Consider the following 15537-nt stretch of genomic DNA (forward strand, 5'->3'; position numbering starts at 1 on the left):
CCTGTACTGTCCTCTATAACACCACCAACCACATGTACTGTCCACTATAACACCACCTCATACCTGTACTGTCCTCTACCTATAACACAACCTCACACCAGTATTGTCCTCTATAACACAACCTCACACCTGTACTGTCCTCTACCTATAAAACCACCTCACACCTGTACTGTCCTCTACCTATAATATCACCTCACACCTGTACTGTCCTCTATAATACCACCCTACACCTGTACTATCCTCTATAACACCACCTCAAACCTGTACTGTTCACTACCTATAACACCACTTCACGCCTGTACTGTCCTCTAACACCAACTCAAACCTGGACTGTTCACTACCTATAACACCACTTCACACCTGTACTGTCCTCTAATTCAACACCTCACACCTGTACTGTCCTCTATAACACCAACTCACACCTGTACTGTCCACTATAATACCACCTCACACCTGTACTGTCCTCTATAATACCACCTTAAAACCTGTACTGTCCTCTATAACATCATCTCACACATGTACTGTCCGCTACCTATAATGCCACCTCTCACCTGTACTGTCCTCTTTAATACCACCTCACACCTGTACTGTCCTCTACCTATAATACCACCTCAAACCTGTACCGTTCTCTACCTATAATACCACCTCACACGTGTACTGTCCTCTTTAACACCACGTCACTCCTGTATTGTCCTCTTTAACACCACCTCACACCTGTATAGCCCTCTACCTATGATACCACCTCACACCTGAACTGTCCTCTAACTATAATACCACCTCTCACCTGTACTGTCCTCTATAACAACACCTCACACCTGTACTGTCCTCTATAACAAAACCTCACACCTGTAATGTTCTCTACCTATAATTCCACCTCACACCTGTACTGTCCTCTATAACACCACCTCCCACCTTTACTGTCCTCTACCTATAATACCACCTCACACCTGTACTGTCCTCTATAACACCACCTCACACCTGTACTGTCCTCTATAACACCACGTCACACCTGTACTGTCCTCTTTAACACCACCTCCCACCTTTACTGTCCACTATAACACCACCTCCCACCTTTACTGTCCACTATAACACCTCCTCACACCTGTACTGTCCTCTACCTATAACACCACCTCACACCTGTACTGTCCTCTATAACAACACTTCACACCTGTACTGTAATCTACCTATAACACCACCTCACACCTGTACTGTCCTCTACCTATAACACCACCTCACACCTGTACTGTCCTCTACCTATAACACCACCTCACACCTGTACTGTCCTCTACCTATAATACCACCTCACACCTGTACTGTCCTCTACCTATAACACCACCTCTCACCTGTACTGTCCTCTACCTATAACACCACCTCTCACCTGTACTGTCCTCTATAACACCACCAACCACATGTACTGTCCACTATAACACCACCTCATACCTGTACTGTCCTCTACCTATAACACAACCTCACACCTGTACTGTCCTCTATAACACCACCTCCCACCTTTACTGTCCACTATAACACCACCTCCCACCTTTACTGTCCACTATAACACCACCTCACACCTGTACTGTCCACTATAACACCACCTCATACCTGTACTGTCCTCTACCTATACAACCACCTTTACACCTGTACTGTCCTCTACCTATAGTACCACCTCACACCTCTACTGACCTCTACCTATAATACCACCTCACACCTCTACTGACCTCTACCTATAATACCACCTCACACCTGTACTGACCTCTACCTATAATACCACCTGACACCTGTACTGTCCTCTACCTATAGTACCACCTCACACCTCTACTGACCTCTACCTATAGTACCACCTCACACCTGTACTATCCTCTATAATACCACCTCACACCTGTACTGACCTCTACCTATAATACCATCTCACACCTGTACTGTCCTCTACCTATAATACCACCTCACACCTGTACTGTCCTCTACCTATAATACCACCTCACACCTCTACTGACCTCTACCTATAATACCACCTCACACCTGTACTGACCTCTACCTATAATACCACCTGACACCTGTACTGTCCTCTACCTATAATACCACCTCACACCTGTACTGTCCTCTACCTATAATACCACCTCACACCTGTACTGTCCTCTACCTATAATACCACCTGACACCTCTACTGACCTCTACCTATAATACCACCTGACACCTCTACTGTCCTCTACCTATAATACCACCTCACACCTGTACTGACCTCTACCTATAATACCACCTCACACCTGTACTGACCTCTACCTATAATACCACCTCACACCTGTACTATCCTCTATAATACCACCTCACACCTGTACTGTCCTCTACCTATAATACCATCTCACACCTGTACTGACCTCTACCTATAATACCACCTCACACCTGTACTATCCTCTATAATACCACCTCACACCTGTACTGTCCTCTACCTATAATACCACCTCACACCTCTACTGACCTCTACCTATAGTACCACCTCACACCTGTACTATCCTCTATAATACCACCTCACACCTGTACTGACCTCTACCTATAATACCACCTCACACCTGTACTGTCCTCTACCTATAATACCACCTCACACCTGTACTGACCTCTACCTATAATACCACCTCACACCTGTACTATCCTCTATAATACCACCTCACACCTGTACTGACCTCTACCTATAATACCACCTCACACCTGTACTGACCTCTACCTATAATACCACCTCACACCTCTACTGACCTCTACCTATAATACCACCTCACACCTGTACTATCCTCTATAATACCACCTCACACCTGTACTGACCTCTACCTATAATACCATCTCACACCTGTACTGTCCTCTACCTATAATACCACCTCACACCTGTACTGACCTCTACCTATAATACCACCTCACACCTGTACTGTCCTCTACCTATAATACCAACTCACACCTGTACTGACCTCTACCTATAACACCACCTCACACCTGTACTGACCTCTACCTATAATACCACCTCACACCTGTACTGTCCTCTACCTATAATACCACCTCACACCTGTACTGTCCTCTACCTATAATACCATCTCACACCTCTACTGACCTCTACCTATAATACCATCTCACACCTGTACTGTCCTCTACCTATAATACCACCTCACACCTGTACTGTCCTCTACCTATAATACCACCTCACACCTGTACTGACCTCTACCTATAATACCATCTCACACCTCTACTGACCTCTACCTATAGTACCACCTCACACCTGTACTGTCCTCTATAACACCACCTCACACCTCTACTGTCCTCTATAACAGCTCCTCACACCTGTAATATCCTCTATAACACCAACTCACACCTGTGCTGTCCACTATAACACCACCTCACACCTGTACTGACCTCTACCTATAATTCCACCTCTCAGCTGTACTGTCCTCTACCTATAATACCACCTTTCTCCGTAATTAATATTACCTGATTGAACTAATCATGTAAATGTAATTAACTAGAGAGGAGGGGCACCAGGAAATAATATTTATAGAGCTGTTATCTTCTGAATAAACTTTTGAAGACCTAGTAATATTTTACATCAATAGCAGTCAATATTAATCGTCACCTTAATTCAGTCTCATCTGAAAGTTGTAAATTCTTGGTTATCGTCACGAACCCTGGCTAACAAGTTGAATCAGCAATACAAAATTGGGTTTAATTATTTATTTACTAAATACCTAACTAATCACACATACACATAATTAATCATAACTTGATTACAAATTACGTCACATAGGAAAACGTCCCTAGCGGGCGGAACAGATATGACAGCTTGTTACACAAAATAAAAGGGGCTGGGTTTGAGTAAAAGAGCGGGAAGACTGAGGAACAAAGGGCGAAGCTGTGCTATCGTAAATACAATATCTTATGCATTCTAAATTACCGCCCATTTGGAAAAGGAAAATGCAATAAATATTTACTCTGAGCTGTGCTTCGGTAGGTTGGTGGTAGATGGAAGGCCGTGTTGCCCAACCGGGTCCGTTGTCCTTTGAAGAATGTCTCTGCTGCTGCTGCTGGGTGGTAGACTGGATACTCTGTCTGTCCTAATTTACGTTTGCAGCTGCTGTTGCTAACTCAACGTCTAGGAGGTATCACTTCTATAGTGAATAAGAGTTCAAAGTTCATACCATTCGCAACCAAAGCTCATGCTGAGGTTGGCTTAGTTCTGTAGTTGACATGTTATCTGAACCATTCTGACATCGGACCGTCGTCCTCACATCCTCGGAACAGGAAGTTACATTTTCGTCAATGGCTTATATAGTGGAGGGAGAGGGGTGTGTCTGAAAAGTTTATAACCCATGTCTCTTCACAGGGGCGGACCACTGGTTGAGCAGAGCACTAAACTTATGAAAACCCAAATCTCTCATTTGGAAGCTAAAATTACATTTAATCTCTTCAAAAATAATTTCATATTCAAACATTTGAATTAAACAACAATTCCATGTGAATCCGATACCTCTGATGTGCAGACTTTCCACAGTAGAGTTTATGTCATTCTATCATTGATGAGAATGTGCCAGAGGGCAACCGAACTGACATAATATACCTTAAGTACCACCGCATATGTTCAGTTGGTCGGATTACCAGAATATAGTTCATTTCCCCCCAACTTCTGATGTTCCCAGAATCTCTATGTTAACCAAAGGGGTTTTCTAATGTCACATCAGTAGAGTAGGGAGAGGAAAAGGGGGGGAAGAGGTATTTATGACTGTCATAAACCTACCCCCAGGCCAACGTCATGACACTGTCCTCTACCTATAATACGTCCTCACACCTGTACTGTCCTCTTTAACACCACCTCACACCTGTACTGTCCACTACCTACAATACCACCTCACTCCTGTATTGTCCTCTATAACAACACCTCACACCTGTACTGTCCTCTACCTATAATATTACCTCACACCTGTATTGTCCTCTATAATATCACCTCACACCTGTATTGTCCTCTATAATATCACCTCTCACCTGTACTGTCCTCTACCTATAATACCACCTCACTCCTGTATTGTCCTCTATAACAACACCTCACACCTGTACTGTCCTCTACCTATAATATTACCTCACACCTGTATTGTCCTCTATAATACCACCTCTCACCTGTACTGTCCTCTACCTATAATACCACCTCACTCCTGTATTGTCCTCTATAACAACACCTCACACCTGTACTGTCCTCTACCTATAATATTACCTCACACCTGTATTGTCCTCTATAATACCACCTCACACCTGTACTGTCTTCTATAACATCACCTCACACCTGTACTGTCCTCTACCTATAATACCACCTCACTCCTGTATTGTCCTCTATAACAACACCTCACACCTGTACTGTCCTCTACCTATAATATTACCTCACACCTGTATTGTCCTCTATAATACCACCTCACACCTGTACTGTCCTCTATAACATCACCTCTCACCTGTACTGTCCTCTACCTATAATACCACCTCACTCCTGTATTGTCCTCTATAACAACACCTCACACCTGTACTGTCCTCTACCTATAATATTACCTTACACCTGTATTGTCCTCTATAATACCACCTCACACCTGTACTGTCTTCTATAACATCACCTCACACCTGTACTGTCTTCTATAACATCACCTCACACCTGTACTGTCTTCTATAACATCACCTCACACCTGTACTGTCTTCTATAACATCACCTCACACCTGTACTGTCTTCTATAACATCACCTCACACCTGTACTGTCTTCTATAACATCACCTCACACCTGTACTGTCCTCTATAATACCACCTCACACCTGTACTGTCCTCTATAATACCACCTCACACCTGTACTGTCTTCTATAACATCACCTCACACCTGTACTGTCCTCTATAATACCACCTCACACCTGTACTGTCCTCTATAATACCACCTCACACCTGTACTGTCTTCTATAACATCACCTCACACCTGTACTGTCTTCTATAACATCACCTCACACCTGTACTGTCCTCTATAATACCACCTCACACCTGTACTGTCCTCTATAATACCACCTCACACCTGTACTGTCTTCTATAACATCACCTCACATCTGTACTGTCTTCTATAACATCACCTCACACCTGTACTGTCTTCTATAACATCCCCTCACACCTGTACTGTCCTCTATAATACCACCTCACACCTGTACTGTCCTCTATAACATCACCTCACACCTGTACTGTCCTCTATAATACCACCTCACACCTGTACTGTCCTCTATAACATCACCTCACACCTGTACTGTCCTCTATAATACCACCTCACACCTGTACTGTCCTCTACCTATAATACCACCTCACTCCTGTATTGTCCTCTATAACATCCCCTCACACCTGTACTGTCCTCTATAACATCCCCTCACACCTGTACTGTCCTCTATAATATCACCTCACACCTGTACTGTCCTCTATAATACCACCCCACACCTGTACTGTCCTCTATAACATCCCCTCACACCTGTACTGTCCTCTATAACATCACCTCACACCTGTACTGTCTTCTATAACATCACCTCACACCTGTACTGTCCTCTATAACATCACCTCACACCTGTACTGTCCTCTATAACATCACCTCACACCTGTACTGTCTTCTATAACATCACCTCACACCTGTACTGTCTTCTATAACATCACCTCACACCTGTACTGTCTTTTATAACATCACCTCACACCTGTACTGTCCTCTATAATACCACCTCACACCTGTACTGTCCTCTATAACATCACCTCACACTAGTGACCGTCAGCATCCATAATCATCCTTACTATTCCACTTCGAGGAAAACAACACTGAGCTCACAAGGACTGTCTTCCTGTATAAGAACGCTGTTCATCGACTACAGCTCAGCCTTCAACACCATAGTACCCTCCAAGCTCATCACTAAGCTCAGGGCCCTGGGTCTGAACCCCGCCCTGTGCACCTTGGTCCTAGACTTCCTGATGTTCCAATCCCAGATGTTGAAGATAGGCAACAACACGTCCGCCGTTGCTGATCCTCAACACAGGGTCCCCACAAAGGTCCGTGCTCACGTCTCCAACTCAATCGTTAAGTTTGCTGTTGACACAACAGTGGTAGGCCTGAATACCAACAACAATGAGACAGCCTACAGGGAGGAGGTGAAAGCACTGGCTGAATGGTGCAAGGAAAATAACCTCTTAATGTCAACAATATACAGGAGCTGATCGTGGACTACAGGAGACAGCAGAGAGAGCATGGCCCCATCCACATCGACGTGGACGGGGCTGACAGTCGCAACTCAACAATTGTATATGTGGTATTTGCCACGCGCACTGTCCAAATTGCGGGCCCTTCTGACTGTAGGCAATGCGACTTAAAACAATCCAAAGTTTATCCTCTGTCACCAAATCATGCTTTCTGATGTAGTAGCCTATTTTTATCGACTTTAATTATTTATGTATGGACAAGAGGCTATCATTAGCATCATCATTATCATTAGCATCATCATTAGCATTATCATTAGTATCATCATTATCATCAGCATCATCATTAGCATTATCATTAGCATCATCATTATCATTAGCATCATCATTATCATTAGCATCATCATTAGCATCATCATTATCATTAGCATCATCATTATCATTAGCATCATCGTTAGCATTATCATTAGTATCATCATTATCATCAGCATCATCATTAGCATTATCATTAGCATCATCATTATCATTAGCATCATCATTAGCATTATCATTAGTATCAGCATCATCATTAGCATTAGTGGCGCTAACGGCTACATAAAGACATATAGTTCATATAGGTTGTTTCCTCTTCAGAAAGTTTGTTGATTTTTGGTCAATTGGACATTACTGTTTGAATAAACCATGATAGGAAAAAATGTAAAGAAAATAGGGAAACGAACGTCACCAGGTAAAACAATTTCATTGGTAACCTTGCAACCAATTAAAAATGCAAATCCAAATCAAACAGTCGCAAAAAAAAAATAAGTACCCTGCTCTGAACCTTAGTCACTGTTACTAGCCGGTTACCACCCGGTACTCTACCCTGCACCTTAGAGACTGCTGCCCTATGTACATAGTCATTGAACACTTTAATAATGTTTACATACTGTTTTACTCACTTTATATGTACAGTGCCTTCAAGAAAGTATTCATACTCCTTGACATTTTGTTGTTATAGCTTGAATTTAAAATGGATTAAATAGATTTTTTTCTCACACATCTACACACAATACCCCATAATGACAAAGTGAAAACATGTTTTTAAAAATGTTTGCAAATGTATTGAAACTTAAATACAGAAATATCTAATTTACATAAATATTCACAACCGATACTTTGTAGAAGCATCTTTGGTAGTGATTGCAGCTGTGAGCCTTTCAGGGTAAATCTCTAAAAGCTTTCCCCACCTGGATTGTGCAACATTTGCCCATTATTCTTTTCAAAATTCTTCAAGCTCTGTCAAATTGGTTGTTGATCATTGCCAGACAACCATTTTCAGGTCTTGCCATAGATTTACAAGTCGATTTAAGTCAAAACTGTAACTCGGCCACTCAGGAACATTCACTGCCTTCTTGGTAAGCAACTCCAGTGTAGATTTGGCTTAGTGTTTTAGGTTATTGCCCTGCTGAAAGGTTAATTAATCTCACAGTGTCTGGTGGAAAGAAGACTAAACCAGGTTTTCCTCTAGGTTTTTGCCTGTGCTTAGCTCCATTCTGTTTCTTTTTATCTTGAAAAAGTCCTTAACGATTACAAGCATACCCATAACATGATGCAGTCACCACTATTCTTGAAGTGGTACTCAGTAATGTGTTGCATTGGATTTGCCCCAAACATAATACTTTGTATTCAGGACAAAAAGTGAATTGCTTTGCCACATTTTTTTGCAGTATTACTTTCGTGCCTTGTTGCAAACAGGATCCATGTTTTGAAATATTTGTATCTGTACAGGCTTCCTTCTTTTCACTCTGTCAGTTAGGTTAGTATTGTGGAGTAACTACACAGTTTTCTCCTATCACGGCCATTAAACTCTGTAAATGTTTTAAATTCACCAATGGCCTCATGGTGAAATCCCTAAGTGGTTTCCTTCCTCTCCGGCAACTGAGTTAGGAAGGATGCCTGTATTGATACACCATCCATTTATTTAGAATTTAAGGCCCACTTAACCAGCATGGCTATCACAGCATTCTGCAGCGATCCGCCATCCCGTCTGGTTTGCACTTAGTGGGACTATCATTTGTTTTTCAACAGGACAATGACCCAAAACACATCCAGGCTGTGTAAGGGCTATTTGACCAAGGAGAGTGATGGAGTGCTGCATCAGATGACCTGGCCTCCACAATCACCCGACCTCAACTCAATTGAGATGGTTTGGGATGAGTTGGACCGCAGAGTGAAGGAAAAGCAGCCAACAAGTGCTCAGCATATGTGGGAACTCCTTCAAGACCGTTGGAAAAGCATTCCAGGTGAAGCTGGTTGAGAGAATGCCAAGAGTGTGCAAAGCTGTCATCAAGGCAAAGGGTGGCTACTTTGAAGAATCTCAAATATAAAATATATTTTGATTTGTTTAACACTTTTTCGGTTACTACATGATTCCTTGTGTTATTTCATAGTTTTGATGTCTTCACTATTATTCTACAATGTAGAAAATAGTAAAAATAAAGAAAAGCCATTGAATGAGTAGGTGTGTCCAGACTTTTGACTGGTACTGTATATATACAGTATATATTCCGGACTCTGACATAGCTCGTTCTGATATTTCTTAATTTCGTAAATGTTTTACTTTTTTCATTATGTGTGTATTGTTTTGTATTGCTAGGTATTACTACACTGTTGGAGCTAGAAACACGATCATTTCCCTGCACCTGCGATAACATCTGCAAATCTGTGTACAAGACCAATACATTTTGATTTGATTTGACAGAGCAGGCTCCCCCGACGTCTACCTTTGTTGGTTTCAGTAAGATGGAAGTGTGCTAGTTTACAGCCCTTAGCGTTGCTCATGAGACTGTGTGTGTACATGGCATCAGACACATTATCACTCTGCCTTGTCAGTGTTGACAGTAATTAGCTGAGTGTGATGTTGATACACAGGCTGTTACCTGAAGTGCCAAAACAGACATACACACTCCAAACACGTGTACCTGAAGTGCCGAAACAGAAATACACACTCCAAACACGAGTATCTCAATAGTTTAAGGCGCTTCCTCTCCTTATCGTCTTTTTTTATTTATTTGCGCTGGTGTGAAAATGCTGGTGATCACAATCTGGTCTAACAGTCTCCTCTCTCATCCCCCCCTCACTCTCTCTCTCAGGCTCTTCTCCAGTATGGGCCCTCTGACCAGTGCTTCCACCGCTGCTGCACTCCTCCGCCAGCCTGCCCCGTCCGTCGAGACTCCCTCCATCCCTCCCCCGGTCCTCTCCGACCCTTCCTCCTCCCCATCGCCCTCCTCCTCGGCTGCAGCGGACCGCAGGGCCTCCAGTATTGCAGCTCTGAGGCTGAAGGCTAAAGAGCACTCTGCCCAGATCACCCAGATCCACATCCTGCCCAGCGGAGCTCCAGGGAAGGAGGTGTGCTGAACCTTTTGTCCCTCACCTGTCCCCCTCTTACCTCTCATACCTCTGGAGTGGTGTGGTGGGTGGATCCAACCCTAACCTCTAACCTCTGACCCCATAAACTCTGATCTTCTAACTGCCCCACCCCCACCTCTTCCCCATACCTCTTAGCCCCAAACAAAAAGCACAACCAAATTCAAAGAGCACTGGCAAACCCGGAGCGCTGTTTGTGTGTGTGTGTGTGTGTGTGTGAGAGAGCATCATCATCATCACCCCTCCAGGTCTCCTGATTGAACTTAATCCTTAGCTATAGATCCATTTCATCAAAAATCCCCCTGACACACACACACCAACGAACCTCCATATTGTGTTAACCCCTTCTCTAGCTCATGCTTCCTGTTTCACTAAGTCCACTTTTTTGTGACAGATTAAACACTACGAACTCAGGGGGGTCAACTCCATGACACCTGCTGCTTGGACACACACACACATGCACACACACACACACACACACACACACATGCTTTCTCGAGTCGAGAGAAAGAGCAGGAACCAGAACTAAAAACAGTTGATTCAGTGCACCACGGGAACCCAGTGCCAAAGCAGAGTCTGAGGTCTCCATCCAAACCAAAGCAACCTGTCCACAGACCTTCCTGTCCTACTCTGCAACCCAACCTGAACCTACTGGCTCAATCTAACCTGCATCAAGTTTGTTCTCCTGTCTTCATTTTCAGTTCCCAACATCACTAAGCAGCACACGATTGATCATTTTGGAGTAAACAAAATATAATTTTCAGGCTTTCAGCAAATTTAGTTTTAATTTAAGGACAAATGACGTACATTTTAGATTCTATCCTGTGCCTCTTATGGCTGAACTGAGAAAGAAAAGTAAACGGGTGTAAATTTTATTGTAAAAAATGAGGGGTGGAAACTAACAAAAAAATTATAATTTTCAGAACATAGCCTTGCATATTTGAAAAGAGGCCATGCTTGAGAAGTTGCACTTGGTGTAAAGTTGTATGGATTTAGATGTGGCCCTGAGAGATCCCCCGTGGTTATGAGCTATCATAGGTTTTTACATTATCATTTCTGTCGAAACTGTTCCCCAACAGAATGAGTGCAGGGTGCTATGTAAAAATGTTCCCAACAGGGCAGGATTTTTTTTATTGTTAAAGTGATTGTACATTTCCTGGTTTAATAATAGATAGAAAAAAAACATAATTTAATAAATGAGTGGTGAAATTAAATATTGCTTAGCTTATTATCTCAATCCATTATAGAACTGAAGAAAAGACGGGAATTTTAAACATGTGAAATAGAATTATAGAACTATTAATAAAATTGTTATGAAGAAACTGATGTTTTAAGTCTTGCATGTATTTAGAAATGATATAGATAGACCTAGGCTTATGAAAGCTTCAGAACAAACAATTGTATGATTCCATTCTGTTTGCCAATGAATAGTACAGTTATAGCATAAAGAGTGATTCTAATGCAGTTTCAATGACGATTTAACGTGAAATTGCAATTTTATAACATTTAATTTGTAGATTCTGACCCACTAGCATTTCATATCGAATTAACCTTTATTATAAGTAATTCATGAATATTATTTAACATTCATGTGAAATTTGAAAAGTCGTTTGGAATTAGGTCCAAAATGCATTTGAATTGTTTTCCAAATTAATTTAAAAAAGAGATGCTCACCAGAGGAGAACATGATGAAGTTGTGAATGTGAGGAACTGAGAACGGGAGTATAGCCACACTGGACAGACCAACTGAAAGAGAAAATAGATTAGATGCAGTAATGACAGATATAATTCAAGGTCGCTGTGTGCGTCTGGTCTCTCCAGCCGAGTTGACAAAATACAGACCCATATATTCATGAGCAGAATCCCCACATGTGAAACGGGCGACAAAGGCGAGGGGTTTTCAATTAGATCGCCCACTTTATCCGGGGCCCTCTTTACAAAACGCGCTTTAAAAACTTTTAAAGGCGCTAAATTGGTGTTAACATCTGTAATGCCATGTCGATGGAAGCGAGTCCCTTTGTCATTAATGAAGTAACAAATCACTTAATCATAAAGACTGGCTGTAAAGCCCCTCCCCCTCCCTCCCTGCTTCCATCCATCCCTCTATCCACGACTTAATTCCCCAAATCCCTATAAAGGGTTCTATTAGGGGCCATCAATGCGCTTCCTTTCACCGAAGTAATTCTCACCCGTTTTACCCGTCCATGGTATCGGACCAAAGCGCGTGAAATTACCTCTCGGATTAATTTAGTCCTCTTTTATAGTCTCGCTCTACACCTGCTAATCCGAGACAGAATGAACTCAGATCACATGGGCGGGAATAATAAAGCAATCAAATATGGAGATGGTGTGTGTGGGAGAGAGAGAGAGGGGGGGGGGGGGGGGAGAGGGAAAGAGAGAGAGAGAGAGGGGAAAGAGAGTGAGGGAAAGACAGAGATAAATTATCTAAACTTTCTCCAGCTGGATCAGTTCTAATTCGACACTTAATATTCCCATAGAGCGCGCTAAGGACACCCCTTGGCACCCGCCTCGAGCCCGCATTACGCGCCGTCTCACTTGCCAAGCACGCATGACAACCTCACACTCGTTCTCTGCGTTCAATGGGGCATTATGCAAAAGAATGACTGAAATAAAAAAAGAAACCAATTTTCTCCTGTGTGCCCAAAACCCTCCCATTCTACGTGAACTCTGAGTGTTTTGAAAATTCTCCTGAAATAGGATGTTATATGAGATTGTCCGGGGCGCTTTAATCTTATTGTGCACATTACTAATGAATGGCAAACCAATTTGCCCCTAATATCTGGGGAATGCCTGGGGCTTCGCAGGAGGCGGGTGACCCGCTGCGCTCGAGGCTTTCACTTTCTTTTCAGAGCGACAAGACTAAAATGAGTTGTTGTAGTCACGGGCGCGCGCGTTCCGGGTCCTATGAATTCTCACTTGTTGTTGGGTGCGCGCACAATAGGCTGTAGCCTTGGCATAGCCTGATGGCCTGTAGATTGGATAGAGGGCATAGGCTATAGGCTCTGAGATTCAAACGACTTTGAATTGGCCAAAGGCTAGGTCTTTAAATCGAATAATGAAAATTCTCTTTTAAGATAGGTCTATGAATAGTGTCTGAATACAATCAAATTACATCTTCAAATAGAAAAAAGAGACTATGGACACGACCACAATCTTCTTATAAAGGTTGCCTATTAGATGTCTAAAATTGCTTTCCACAATGACCCACCCATTTTCATCATCTCCATCCCTGCTCTCTCTGCAGGACTGATTTGACCCCTGATTTCCGTTTTCTCCAGGAATCCCATCTCCCAGCGAGCCTTTCCGAGAGAATAGCTCCAATCAGTCCTCTCCTCACCCGGCTCACTCCTCACCCCGTCCCCGGGAGAGGCTCTCTTAAAGCCCCTTTGATGAGGCCACCTCACCTCCCCCTCGGTCTAGCGACGCAGACTGATGAGAGGAGTTTGGGAGAGAGATGAGATGGAGGTGAATAAAAGGAGTGAATAGCGAGGCCTCTGGCACTGGTTATTTTCCCCTTAATTCCCTCCGCTCTCCTTCGCTCTCATCCAATTAGCTGGCTGTATTAAGCGGTTTATCATCTCATAGCGGCCCTTTCAGGCCGAACAAGGGGGACACTCTGCAATAGGAGCGGCTCTCCTTTTGACACCCTTCCTGGTACTTACATGTTCCACCGCGCTATGAATAATAGGGACAGAATAGGCCGCTAATTCCCTCATCAAAGACGGCCTTGTGCGACGCTTTGCTCAACGCCGCCAATAAAGCTTAACATCACACACACAATGGCCTACAACGTCTCGTTCGCTCTTTATTAGCTTATGACGAGGTCGAATTAAAACGCAACCTCGTTCGGGAGGGGATTTGGGAATCAAGGCCTTATTGAAAAACCCAGGACTTTTCTCACGAACAGACCCAGATAGACGTCCACGTCGCTGCCGCTGAAGACACGGTGATGTTTGGGCCCCGCCCCCCTCCCCAGGGTTTCGTGGAATGGAATGTATAAATAAAAAAGCCAAAGCACATCAGACTCTCGCGTCACTGATTATTTAATCTGGTAAAAGTAGAATAAAACAAGCCCTGTTAAACTGCCTCCATTATGTGATTTAATACATATACACGTGTAATGCCACCACGCTGCTACCTGCCACCACGCCGCGCACACACACATGCTAAGGGTAGGGAACGGGGCGGCAGGTAGCCTAGTGGTCAGAGCGTTGGGCCAGTAACCGAAAGGTTGAAAGATTGAATCCCCGAGTTGACAAGGTAAAAATCTGTTGTTCTGCCCCTGAACAAGGCAGTTAACCCACGGTTCCTAGTCCGTCATTGTAAAATAAGAATTTGTTCTTAGCTGACATGCCTAGTTAAATAAATGGTAAAATAAATGGAGAGAAAGTGTTGAGCCAACTTAAAGTTTGTTCTATAAGTCTGAAGTTGGCGTGAAAAGGGATTTCTGATTCATTGAACTAGAACGGAGTAAAAATGATCATTGTGTCATTATAAACAGCTAGTGAAGGATGGAGAACACAGCACATATTCTCTAGACTATAGAGTCCTTTAGACACACTAGAAAACACACACACGAAACACACTCTTCCCGTTGCCATACACAAACTAGAGGCACACACCTCTAAGCCAGGGTTTCCCTAACTTGGTCATGCCCCCCCCCCCCCCCCTGCACTTTTAGTTTGTTTGCGAGCACCACACAGCTGATTCAAATAACCAACTCATAATCAAGCTTTGCTGATTGAATCCGCTCCATAGTGTTAGGGCAAAAACCAAACCTTGTTTTGGGCAGCTCTGCTCGAAGCCACCAAGCAGCTGATTGAAAAGGCCAGTTCATACAAACATGTATCAACGTACCAAGAATATTATATTACTTTTATTTAAGCTTCAAGTATCAAATG

General features: G+C 43.1%; 1 protein-coding gene across 3 annotated transcripts in view; it reads left to right on the plus strand.

Moving 5' to 3' along the window:
* Window positions 1–11956, plus strand: part of LOC139531527 (aristaless-related homeobox protein-like) — a 31671-nt gene extending 19715 nt beyond the window's left edge. The window contains exons 5-6 of one of the 3 annotated variants that reach the window (XM_071328037.1): window positions 9278–9492; window positions 10342–10469. In XM_071328037.1, coding sequence (XP_071184138.1) covers window positions 9278–9492; window positions 10342–10367 — 241 coding nt within the window. In that variant the 3' untranslated portion in view covers window positions 10368–10469. Of the gene's footprint in view, window positions 1–9277; window positions 9493–10341 lie in introns of all 3 variants that reach the window. The other 2 variants (XM_071328035.1, XM_071328038.1) reach the window with 2 other exon arrangements.
* Window positions 11957–15537: the final 3581 nt, after the last annotated feature.

This window comes from Salvelinus alpinus, chromosome 10 (assembly GCF_045679555.1).
Source record: "Salvelinus alpinus chromosome 10, SLU_Salpinus.1, whole genome shotgun sequence".
NCBI classification, from domain to species: domain Eukaryota; kingdom Metazoa; phylum Chordata; class Actinopteri; order Salmoniformes; family Salmonidae; genus Salvelinus; species Salvelinus alpinus.